Source organism: Phalacrocorax carbo, chromosome 6 (assembly GCF_963921805.1).
Source record: "Phalacrocorax carbo chromosome 6, bPhaCar2.1, whole genome shotgun sequence".
Lineage (NCBI taxonomy): Eukaryota > Metazoa > Chordata > Aves > Suliformes > Phalacrocoracidae > Phalacrocorax > Phalacrocorax carbo.
The window spans coordinates 30,220,951-30,233,743 of NC_087518.1; the positions used below are offsets into that span (position 1 = coordinate 30,220,951).

The 12,793-nt window shown below is 38.8% G+C and overlaps 1 protein-coding gene across 1 annotated transcript in view; it reads left to right on the forward strand.

Moving 5' to 3' along the window:
• The window catches only part of EDEM3 (ER degradation enhancing alpha-mannosidase like protein 3), a 34,593-nt gene extending 22,639 nt beyond the window's left edge, over positions 1-11,954 (forward strand). Inside the window, exons 14-20 of the mRNA XM_064454384.1 lie at positions 475-640; positions 3,124-3,278; positions 4,054-4,207; positions 4,703-4,897; positions 5,695-5,860; positions 6,360-6,545; positions 8,113-11,954. Of these exons, the coding sequence (XP_064310454.1) occupies positions 475-640; positions 3,124-3,278; positions 4,054-4,207; positions 4,703-4,897; positions 5,695-5,860; positions 6,360-6,545; positions 8,113-8,531 (1,441 nt within the window). The 3' untranslated portion in view covers positions 8,532-11,954. The remainder of the gene's footprint in view (positions 1-474; positions 641-3,123; positions 3,279-4,053; positions 4,208-4,702; positions 4,898-5,694; positions 5,861-6,359; positions 6,546-8,112) is intronic.
• Positions 11,955-12,793: the final 839 nt, after the last annotated feature.

Here is a 12,793-nt window from a genome sequence, read left to right on the forward strand (position 1 = left end):
AGATTATAAGGGGGGAAAAACCTAGTTATACTGTTTATGTAATTGAATTAATTGACTTGTGAGTAGCTCTGTCTTCAGTTTGATAACCAAGACTTAAATTACCTGTTTGTCATAGTCTATAAACAATTTCAATAGTTTTGTAGTTTTTTACATAAGAATATTTTTAGTTTAGTAACATTTCATTTGTCTCAGAGCAACAGATGAATTACTTTTGAACAAAAAATACTTCATATCTAGAAGTTTGTAAAGAGGCTTATTTCCTCTATAATGGTATTTTGTACTGAACATGCTGAATCATTTTCCTCCAAACATAGTTTCTTCCAAGTGGAAGGAATGCTAATGGAATGAAGTTCAACAATAATAGTCATGAAGAGTTCAGAGATAGAGCATATGCATATTTGTTTTACTGATGTTTCAGAAAAAAGGGGCTCTTCCTAAAGGACATACATTTTTTTTTTTTTTTTTTTTCCATAGAATGGACTCCTTCTTTCTGGCTGAGATGTTTAAATATCTTTACCTGCTGTTTGCTGATAAAGATGACATGATTTTTGACATTGAAGATTATATCTTCACTACAGAAGCTCATCTATTACCCCTTTGGCTTTCCACCACAAATCAAACCATCTCTAAAAAAAATACAGTAAGTAATGGCTCAAATTTAAATAAGTTTCAGTGATGCTTTGAAGCAGTTCCTTTTATTATGAGAGGAAATGGAAGAAAAAATTGTGTGAAGTAATACACCAGTTTTAACACTTTAAGAACTTTTTCATCATATTAACAGTGACAGGCACATGAGCATGAATAATGTTTATATGACTGCATTCTGCACCACCGAATCTTGAGAAAAAAGCTGTGGAATATTAGCAATATTTAAAAAGAAAATCATTCCCCATCTCTGTATAAATTTGAAAATAATGCACTATGATATTTTTATCTTCATCGTCTATTTTTCCTAAAATACTTGCAGCAACATGCTTGTTCTTCTTGCTGATTTTACTGTGTGAACCCTTGGCAAATTTTGAAAAGTTTTTTGAGACTGCTACAAAGCTAGTTTGACAAGATACCGCTATAGCTTCTGGGATATTTAATTGTTTTAGTCTATGCAGTAGACATCTATTGTCTACATGTGAAAACACTTCTGTGTTTATAAATTACTTAGCCTTCCAACATAACCTAGAGTAGTACAACTGTGCTGTGAAGCATCTTAAATACTCGTGTCTTGGTTTTTGTCCTCTGTAAGGTTGACATAATTTAAGGCAATGATACTACTGGCAAGCAATAGAAATACATGAGTGGAGAGGTGTCTAGGGCATCAGGGACATAAATTCCCTTATGTTAGTGTGCCTCTATATTTACCCTTTACTATGTGTTTTATGATAACGTGTGGATCAGAGGAAAATGCTCATGTTATGTGTCAAGCCGTGTGTCCTGGAGAAATCTTAAAATTGAGTCAAAAGCACTCTGTTTTATGGACTCTAGTGTTATGCAATGAAGAACTTCTAATTACTTGCTCTTAATGTCTAACACTGGTAATATATTTAATGGGGGGTTGGTTTTTCATCTTCCTTGATGGTGGAGATCCTGCACCCTCTCTGAAATGTCCTTTCCTTCAGTATTTATCTTTTGTCTCTAAGTTCTGGAAATAGAGACCTTTTTTTTTAAACAGTGCAAGAAGTTTCCTGAAGGGTCTGAAGGAGCAGGCATTTTCTATAACTCTCATTCCCAACATGAGAAGTTGATACTTTTGAGGCAGACATGGTTCCCACAGCTGATGATGTGTGAAATGCTGGCATGACATATGTAGTTCTCTTGAGAACTGCAAATGTTAATAAAAGGCTGCTAAAGAGGATAGAGTAAATTGTTCACATGCGGTTTTCTTAAGCTCTTTAAGTCAAAGCTGCTAATGTGCATAATACAAGTAAGAAAGATTTATTGAAAATGGTGTCAACAAAATGTGTTAAATGGCTAAAAGGCTGTGAAGATGAGTGTGTTACTCTTAAGGAATTTATGTGGTGGTGGGAAAACATGGTAAGAAAATTGAATGTGTAAATTATTTTTAATATAAACACAGTGCTTATAAGCTGAAATGTTTGTGAGGTAGTTGGTAGTAGCAACCCAACATCCTGTTTGCATTTATCCTCATAAACAGGAAAGGTCGTGTCTTACTATGCTGATGCTTGCTATAGTGCTTGCAAGATCATCTTTAAGTGATGTGACAATTTGTCGCACTAAGAGCATAGGTACTTTAAAGTGTTTATTCTAGGAAACTGATAGCCTTTTAGGCCTTGTCTTTTAGGGAGCCTTTAAATACTTGATTTTTAATTAGCTAATATGTTGCAGGTTTTTTCTAAGTAGGTAAATAATGCATTAATTTTTATAGATGAGAAAACTAACTTGCCACTTACCCAACCATTGATTTGCAAAACCAAGAGCAGGCTAAATATGGCTCCAAATCACCGTACATGTTCCACGTGGTTTCACATGTTACAAAAAAGCAACTTATGCAAACGTTAACTCTGTCATCTTTTGTGAAGCTAGAGGCTGTTTGAATTATCTACAAATTCATCCTTGCCCATTCAGACTTGTAAGTCAGTATGGCTCCTGAGGAGGAGAATCTCTTGTTCATATGAAAAGATGTGACGCTCTTAGTAATACAGAGCAAGAATTACTCAAGGCTGGTCCACTCAGCATAAAGGCAATATCAAATGAAATTGAAAATACGTCCTTTAGTTGTCCAGCACTCAACAGTACAGGGCCCCAAGCTGTGTCAGAGCAGGCTTGAGAAGTAGTATTTGTCAGCAGAAGTTTAACTGTTTCTGCAAAAAATTTCAAGGAATGGTGGATATAAGTTTGGTAAGTTACAAATTAGAACTGGCATGGTATCTATCTATCCCTAGAAAGGGATTGTAGTGCGCTGCTTACTCTCTATTGTTGCAAGGTGTGGCACAGAAGAATGATGTATTCTTCAGTCCTGGAAACTGTGTGGTTGTAGGACATTTACTGCATTCAGCTTCTCAATGTCCTGAGTACGCAGATTACTTAAGGGTAGGTCTAGTTGTTGGTTTGCTTTGTATAAAAATGTAACCTGCATTTTTAATAGGTGACCTGTATCTTTCATTTTAGACTACAGAATACACAGAGCTGGATGACAGCAACTTTGACTGGACCTGTCCAAACACCCAGATTCTTTTCCCAAATGATCCTATGTTTGCTCAGAGTATTCGTGAACCTTTGAAAAATGTGGTGGATAAGAGCTGTCCTAGGGGTATTTCCAGAGCGTAAGATGAATATTTTCTGGGGTTTTTGTTAGTGTGGGAGTAAGTAGAAGAGTCTGTTATGTATGGGAGAAGAAATATGAGGTGTTCTAGAACTTGCTCTGCTTGCATTTGGAGTCCTTTTAGAACAGATAGCCTAGCAATGGGAAAAATCGGTTATGTTCTCTCTCACATCATCAGCAAGATGTACTTCGTTTCCAGCAGGAATTAGCAAGCCTTTCAAAGCAAAAGGAGCTTAACAAGCCACATACTTCAAGTGGAATTGTAACCCAGGTATTACAGGAAATGTGTCTCTTTGGTTTGTAAAATTAATTTCTGTAGTCTCTTCAATAGTTCTGCAACACTTGGTAGCGCAATTTGCTTACTACAATACATAAACTCTTCAAAATAGGCAAGGTTAGGACAGTCTGTTAAGCTGAGGAAGTTTTATTCTTCTGACCACCTCTTTGATATTTACACTTCATGAGTAAAACTGAGTAGCAATTCTATGAGGAAAACTGGTTTTACTCAGTCTTAAAATAATGCATATTATTGAGGAATATGAGATAGCATATGGTTGTTTTGTTACCAACATTGTGTATGGTTTTTTGCACTACAAAATCATCAATAATATTGACAGCTTTTAAAAAAGATAGCTTGACTTAGAAGTTGCCATTCTAGTGAACCTTGTATTCAACGTCATTCCAAGGAATTCTAGTTATGGTGGGTAGGTATAAAGTGAGAGTTATGTTTCAAGAATAATCTGGTTTTTAAAGCTTTGGTCTCTATCTTTGGGCAGAGAAGAGAGTTTGGGAAGTGGACCAAAACCACCATTGAGAGCCAGAGATTTCATGGCCAGTAATCCTGAACACTTGGAGATACTAAAGAAGATGGGAGTCAGCTTGATTCATCTGAAAGATGGAAGAGTGCAGTTAGTACAGCATGCAGTGCAAGTAAGACTTCACAGTACCTTTTTTTAAAAAAAAAACTTTCAGTAAAATCCTGCTAAAGGTTCAGGAGGGACAGCCAGGCTGTGGAAGGAGGCACGTGAGCTCCACATGCAACTGTATTTAGCAGGCTGATGCTTGTTAATATTTTGCCTGAGCAACTCTTGTAACTCTTTTAACTAATCTTCCATTAAATTAGAAGGAGGCTGTTCATGTCAAAGTGATACAGCTAACAGCATCTTACCTGAAAATACTAGCTTGCAGTGTAAGGTACTTCTATTTGTTTAGGACGTGTATAGGTTTGTATGTTTAGTTTTCTGTGTGGTGGAGTTAACTTTATATAACTTCTTTATTTGATATGATGAATGAATGCCAGTGAATATGCACTCTGTATTTTAAAATTTTTGTAGCAGTGGTCCAAGAAAACATAGATTCAATTTTTTTTCCTCAAGTTTCTCAAACATTTAAGAAGAAACTGTTTATCGTTTCTTTATTACTCAGGCAGCAAGTTCACTTGATGCTGAAGATGGCTTACGGTTCATGCAGGAAATGATTGAACTCTCCAGTCAGCAACAGAAAGAGCAACAGCTACCTCCTCGTGCTGTTCAAATTGTTTCCCATCCATTCTTTGGCAGGGTGGTCTTGACTGCTGGACCAGCACAATTTGGGATGGACTTATCCAAACACAAAGCAGGGGTATGTAAGGTGTATATGTGATCCATTCCTAGCTTTCTGTTACTTTCCTTATTGCATAAGCCTAAATTTTACAGTACTGGTACAATTTCAGGGTGGCCAGCTAGAGGGTGATCAGTTAAGTACAGTGGTTAGAATGACAGGGCACAGCAATGACAGAATGACAGCAGTGAGGTTTTTACATGAGCGGCTTACCGGTCTGTTGCCTGTGCTCTGCTCCTGAGTCATTAGTCATGATTTAGGTTTTAAAATGCATACGTAGTATGATTATTTTTTTTTTAAACAAGTTTATATAATCTGCAGGGCATATCCTAAGAGATGTTAATTTAAGGGAAAGTTTTCCTACCATGTCAGCCATGAATTTGCATTTTAGCAAAACCCTTTTATAGTTAGAGTAGGCTGTTCTTTGCGCAAGCTTTTATAAAAGGCTGTCTCTAGATGGAAGAAGGAAATATCACAGAGGCAACGGTCTCTACTAGAAGCAGTAGGAAAACCCAATGACTTCGGGCAAGATGCAGCCCACAAGAGGAGTTCCAGGCTAGCAGTTGACAGAAGAAATTTTCCAGAGGCAGGAGTTCACAGGTATAGACAAAGTACACTGAATATAAGAATTACATTTTTCACTCGGTCATTCTTCTCTTCTTGGAGCAACAGCTTCAAGGTAAAGACTGCCTGCACTGGCAGAAGATAACACTAAATGCATTAGATTAACTGACTAAAGGAAAATGCTGAGGGATCTTTTGCAAGCTTGAACCTAGCGCTCTAATTATCTTTCTGTTTGTTTTTGTTTTTCTAAACAGACAAGAGGATTTGTTGCAACCATTAAGCCATATAATGGATGCTCAGAGATCACTAACCCTGAGGCAGTGAAAGAGAAAATTGCTCTGATGCAAAGAGGCCAGTGTATGTTTGCTGAAAAGGCACGGAACATTCAAAAAGCTGGTGCAATAGGAGGCATTGTTATTGGTAAATAAAATTAAGTTCTTTGTTTGTGTAAATGTAACCTGCATTTTACAGATTTGAAGATAGTGGAAAGCTGACAAGAAGCTGTTAAACTCTCTGAGATGACAGTATTCCAGCACAGAAATTATGCTTTCAGAAGATGAAGAAATGTTTTAGTTTTGTCTGGTTCTGTGCAGAAAGTGTAGCAAAACAAACTGGGATGGGTGATTGTTACTGTTTTTGCAGATTAGAAGTTGTTGTTTTAAGGATCACTGAGTGTTGAAATAGTGCTATCTATTAACTGCTGAGGAAGACTTGAGATACAAATAAAAATGTTAAGGAAAACAAGTACAGAAGTTGGCTTTTTGCTTTTTACTACTAACTTTCTACTCTCTGCCTGGGATCCTCTTAACTGATTGGGCAGTAGAAAGCTGCTCAAGAAGTCTGCTGAAGTTCAGAGTTATAGCCCGTTTATCTAACGGGCCTGGTTTGTTTGCCTTTCCTGTTGTGTGCATCTGGCTAGATGACAACGAGGGAAGCAGTAGTGACACAGCTCCTCTCTTCCAAATGGCTGGCGATGGAAAGAATACCGATGATATCACAATTCCCATGCTCTTCCTCTTCAACAAGGAAGGAAACATTTTACTGGATGCAATCCGGGAGTATGAGGCTGTGGAGGTGCTCCTTTCTGATAAAGCAAAAGACAGAGGTAAGATTACCTACCTTAATTTAGTTAGTTATACAAATTTAGCTTCCATCTGTGCCATGGCAAATGTGAAATGTACAATAATGATTTCTATCACTACCCAAAGGTGCAAACGTGTTACTTGGTAGCTCTAGTTTTCTGTTTGATGTTGGTATTAGTTTTTTCGTAAGAAGGCCATTATCTGAGATGTGTCATCATCCGCTCCCCCCACTCCAAGTTAACATTAACATCCAAAAAAGCTGATCATAAGTTAAATGTCAGTTTGACTAATGAGAAAATACAGCCTTTTGGATTCCTTCTGAACCCCTTTTGTCATAATCTGCTTTGAAGTAGTGTCAGGAATAGTGTGTGTGTTTCCAGTGCCCTACATTGTAAATGCATCTGTTATCAAGCTCCCCGGTGACATTCTTGGTACCCAAAAGGAAAGAGACAACTATTACAGTTCTTTTGCCTATCTAAGGAGAAGTGGTTATCCTGAGAAATAAGGCTGCTGATCTCAGTAATTTTGCAGTTTTTCTTGTATAATACAAGAAAATTGCAAGGTAATACATTCCCAATTAAAATATATGCATATGGCAGAAAATTCTAGGTTTTCCTTTTGTAAGCCTCTCTCTTAGCGCTGCTTTGTCCAAGCAGAGTATGTAAGAACAAGTATCTTTAGAAAACCAGTGGCTACTAGCGGCAGTATTTGACTTCCGCACATTTGCAAAAGCAATGTGCCGAAAGCTAGCATTGTTTCTTCAGAGCTCCTTACAATTTCCTTCTGTTTATAACTATGGTTAAGGTGCTCTTACAAAATACTAAACAGAAAAGATGGCTCTGCATTTGAGAATTTGTAATGCATATTTGCTTCTTCCCCTCTTCCTCGTGCTTCCGTTTGGAATCCCAGCAACGATCTTTAAAGGTAAAATGATTCCAAACTACATTATTGATAGCAGTAAGTATCCCGTGTTAAACATGGTGTATGCCGTTAAACTCCCTAGGAGTCTTGAAACATTAATGTCCTGTATGCTAGGTATAAATGTCAAACGCCAAAGAAATCTGCATGGTTAGATCGGACAGCTGTTGGGAAGTTACAGGCTAACTCACTGCTTGAGTTGTAAATTAGTTGCTTTGAGTGGGGATGTGATGAGGGAGGCTTTGCCTCTCTTTAATTCACAGTTCAGTAATCTTATGAAACTCTGTCTCCCAGTTGCCTAGAAGTGGGATCCTGGTGGATCTGGGAGTGCTTTAAAATACACTATTAAATTTCAGCAGTGCACGCAGTGGGTATTTGCTTAAGACTGACGGAAGGTAACTAGCACTGACCCAGAAATCACCATTCAAGTTTGAGGAACCAAAACTGGTCTCACTATATTGTTTGCCCTGTTTACAATGTGTTTAAATGTCTTCCCTCCCCTCCCTCTGTAAAATATGTTCCTTAATAACATTAAATTTCCATATCAATGGAAAGTCTGCACTTCCTTGAGGAAATAAGGCCAAGGGAAGTGACCTTGCTCTTGAAATACATCATAAAATTCTGCCTTCCTAAGGTTTTTTCAAAACTTTTTTTTCCTCTCTCCTCTCAAAGACTTGGAAATGGAGAATATGGACCAGAAATTTTCTGAAAATGATTCACATAAACAGAATTCAGAAGAAGCTACTTCAGCGTCTCAGGATGTTGGTGCAGTCAGTGAGGAGCCTGAAGAAGGAGAAAACTCTGATGTTACTGACCCTGATTCTTTATCTCCTGCTCATGCAGACAGTGACAGTATTTCCATTTCAAATCAGGATTCCTACGTCCCTGGAACCGATGAGGCTAGTGCTGAGTCTAGTGCTCCGGAGCCAGCATGTACGCAAGGGGATCACCAGCCTCAGGAACAAGAGACGGAGACAGAGTCAAATTCCAAAGTTAACTGGGATAATAAAGGACAACCTATGGAATCCATATTAGCAGACTGGAATGAAGATATAGAAGCATTTGAAATGATGGAAAAGGATGAGCTATGACTTACAGTAATAACTTATTTGTTAGTAAACAAATGGTGAACTCTCTGGGTAGAAGTGAGAGGCCCTAATACCTGAGAACTAGAAAACATATTCAGTATTGTGATGAGCAACCAGGTTTCACCTGGAAATTACCATAGAAATCCAGCACGCGCTCTTTGTATTGTTTTAATTTTTCCTGTTTGAAAATGGGAACGTGCAATTGAAGCATTTGTCTGGCTCCACTGCATGGTGCTGTAACCCTGGAGGCTCATTCAGGGAGCGAGCCCGACTTCTGTGTTCCAGGCTCCGAGAGGTCATGCTCCCTTGGTCTCTGGAAAGCAAAAGTTGAACGCAGTGGGGTTAACATACCATGTAGCGGTTATTGATGAGAGCGCTCAAAGGCAGTAGGTCAGCCACTGTTTTTGTTGGAACAAAGGTGTGGTTTCGCTGATCTCTAATGAGTTAAAAGCCTTCATTGATAGCAGCAGGTGAAATCATGTTTCCAGTTGTTGCGTCTTTAAGAGACAGCTAGAAGCAGTTTGGTTTTTGTCGTGGCATATCACAGTGAAACGTAAGTGTTGCTCATCACACCTTTCATCTGTTACCATGAAGAACGACCACGATGACATACGAGTTTTCCCTTCTGCTCTGCTTTCAACTAGAGAAACCGTATAAACCAAAGGCAATGGGTACTTTGTAAGCAGGTTCCTTCAGGCAAACTGAGAGACTTGCTTGTTTGGAGTATACAAGATAAAGGTTCTTGGTGTGTTATGAAAGTTGGGCTCAAGGTTAAGGTGAAGTGGACAAGGTTGAGTTGCAGATGTCTCTTTTGTCCTTCCAGGTTGAAAAACTCAGTCTACCCTGAGATACGGAATTTAAACTGGCAATATTCTCTGAAAGGACACTAAGCAGATCTAGATCAGCTATAACAAAATCTTCCTTTTTCTACAAGTTTGACTTCTAACAGCTTGACTTTGTTGTCATTCTTTTTATATGCAACTTCTATACGTGTGATACTTAAGGCAACGAGGCCAGTACCAGTAGTGAAGCGCAACTATTTTGGCTGTTGGGTCCATAGCTCAAAGTACAGTGGCGTGAACTGCAAGGATGACTGGTATGTGACTCTGGGCTTCCGGAGTTCGGTACAGGTAAGTGGGAGTCCTCATCTGTTATCCCTATTACGAAAAAATCAGTTAAATAAAAATGGGGATGTTTAAACAACCAAGAGATGTTTTGACTGTGTCCAAAGAAACTGCCAAAAACTAATTAACTTGATTTATATAAACTGCTTTTAGTGAACTGTGGTTCAAAGAATTGTTTTATATTAAAGAGTAAGTTAACACTGCCTATATGCTGCATCAGGCTAAAAATGAAGGTTTATGTTAATCTTTAAAATGGACAAAAAAAAAGCGCCCCAGTCTGAATTGCACCTTTCATTTTGCTGGTGAAATTATGCGTGCTGAATATGCAACTGTTAATTAGTACAGCCATACTGTATGTATTTATGTATACTCCTGTACAGTATGAACGGAGAAATCCCAGGCAAATGTTGTATACATTAATGACACTTGCTTTCAAGAGTATCAAAATGCACAGGCACCTTTTGAGAGCATGATGGTCAATCAGAATATTATCCATAAACTGAATGATAACTTTAAGTCACTAGAGTAGGAGGTAATTTTGAGGAGGAAATGAAGCAGTAGCCGAATAGTGAATAAGTGTCCTTTTTAAATAAATTAGCTTTTAAATTTAGTTATTCCTTTGCACAAATAACTGTATGGAGGCTTGGACTGAATGAGTAGGGCTTGAAGCAGTTGGGGGTTTTCAGCTGAGAATTTTTTTGTTTATGTGTTGTTACATGAGTTTCTTCGTGTAAGGAATTTGATCGTGGGAGCCTTTTAAGTGTCCTTCGTCACTTGGAGCCCTGCTCCGCACCCAAGGGATGCTGCGCTCCCCTGGTGGCGTCCGGGCTCGAAGCGACGTGGCCAAGTGCAGTCAGCTGCAGGATCAAAACCATCAGGTGCAGATCAAGAGTTTTCACTCTGATAATTCCTCTGATGGGTTAGTGCTTAGTGCCACAAAAGGAGCACTTTTGCTGCTGTGCTCTTTGACATGGACTACATCTTCATACTTGTTAGCTCCTTTGGTGGAAATAGAATTATTTTTATAGCTATAGAAGCCCTCTGGTCACTCCGTTAAGACTGTCAATATAACAACTAAAGGTTTTCTTTTTTTACTTGCAGAAAATTTAGGTGTAGATGTAAAATTTTATTAAAAGATTAACTTTCCTTGCCACCACGAGCTCATTTTTATTAAACTGCTTTTTCCACCCCTACTGCTAAAGCAGCAGACATCAGCTCTCTTTCTAAGGGATTTCAAATGATCCCAGAGCTCCGTATGGATCTGAAGCATCATTTTTGGTGGTGGCCTACCTCAGATGACTGTTGCCTCCTTCCTTTTGGGTTGGTTTTTTTTGTTGTTGTTGTTTCAGTTCGTTCTACTTTACCTTTGAAACCATCACTAGAGCCATAGCTTTGTTTACAGAACTGAATCAGGTAAGGTTGACCTTTTTGGAAAGAGGACTAAATGGGCGGGGGGGCAGCTTTATTCAGGTTATTTTCACTTATATTTCCTTATGAGGAAATAGGCTTTAGTTAACCTTTTCATATCATTCTGAAAATGATACAATTTTCTGTCACTGACATCTTAAAAAGCAAAAAGAATGTATTCATCAAAAAACCCAAGCCTCTTGGAGAGGGGAGTAAGCATTCCTCCCAGGTTTTCAGAAGTCTGCTCCCTCCATGTGGAATACTGCTCGTACATCATTAATCAGTAATCGCCTGTTTCTCTGTATGGTATTGTGCAGTTACGTGTACGGTATTGAACACTGAAGAATTCAGGAGTCGCAGCTGGAACTAGCACTTACTCCGCGCCATCTAATTCAGATCAGCCAATTAATTTATCCTTTGATCGTAAAGGAATCTTCTCAATTGTTTACATTTATTGTTTCTTAATGAAGTTTCAAAATGAGCCCAGCTTTGGTTCTCCACCTCCTGCCAGTGTACCTGAAGGCGTAGTGTTAGGTGTGAGTAAGTGTATGTTGAGAGGTTAAAAACAGGACATCTTATGCAAAAGGCATCAGTCAGAACATAGAATAAAAAACCCATTCTGTGAATGAAATATTGTATGTTCAGATTTTATAAGATTTTTTTTAGCCAGCCAATTTACAGCCGTATATTTTCTTATGAAAGATGTCTAATAACAGGTGCTGTAACACTATTGTTGGGTTTTACTGTCTGGTGATTAAGTGTATACAATATTTCTAAGGGCAACTATGTACTGTGATGTAAAAGTCTGGGCTAACATGTACATAATCTGTACATAATTGAGTACTTGATTATAATTGATTGTAAAGATTTAATAAAATGTAAATATTCTGGTCAAGCTGTGCTAAACTGACGCTAATTTCCCAGTTGCCCAGCCCGCTGTCTTTGCCTTGCTTTTTAGCAAGGCCGTGGTAGTTGCACCAGTGCTGCCCTGTCCTCATTAGCCACCCTAACGAGGGGAAATTCCTGGCTACCACCTGGAGAAGCGGTCGGTGCCCTGGCATGCGGCGCTGCTGCCCAGGGTCTTTGAAAGGCAGGAGAAAGCCCTGCTGGGGAACCTCAGAGTTCTGGGGCTGGGAGCGCGTAGCCCCAGCCTGGCTCTTGCAGGGCAGGGAAGCAGCTTCGCAGGAGCAGTTCAAGGCCGTCCGGCGCCGAGCTGGGGCTCGGGTGGTACCGGCCGCTGCGCTGGTGTGCAGCCCCCCAGGAAATTCTGAACTAAGGGATAACTCTTCACTGTGAGATTTATCCAGTTTATATATTTATTATATATTATAAATTTATTATATTATTTTGATTTTTATAACCGGAACACCTCCTTTTTTTGGTATAAAAGTGAAAGTGGACTGGAAAGGCTCTCAGCAGCCTGCTCCAGTTGGGCTATTCCAGGGTCTGTTATTCTGTGGCATGGGCTGTGTGTTTTGTTCGTTTGTTTTTTTTAAATCCATTCCTGCAATGAAGATGGAGATCCTCAAAAGTTCATTTTAAGTATGACTACTTCTGATCCTGGGTTTGTTGGGTTTGGTTTTTTTTTTTTTTTAATTCACTAATGAAAACGGGTCTCTCTTGGACTTTACTTAAGTCTCGAAAGAGAAAGGATGGAGTATGTTTCTGTTACCAGCTGTTCCCTGATGCCTCTCTTCCTCTGTGGAAGTTAGGATTAAGAAAATAAAAGATGCA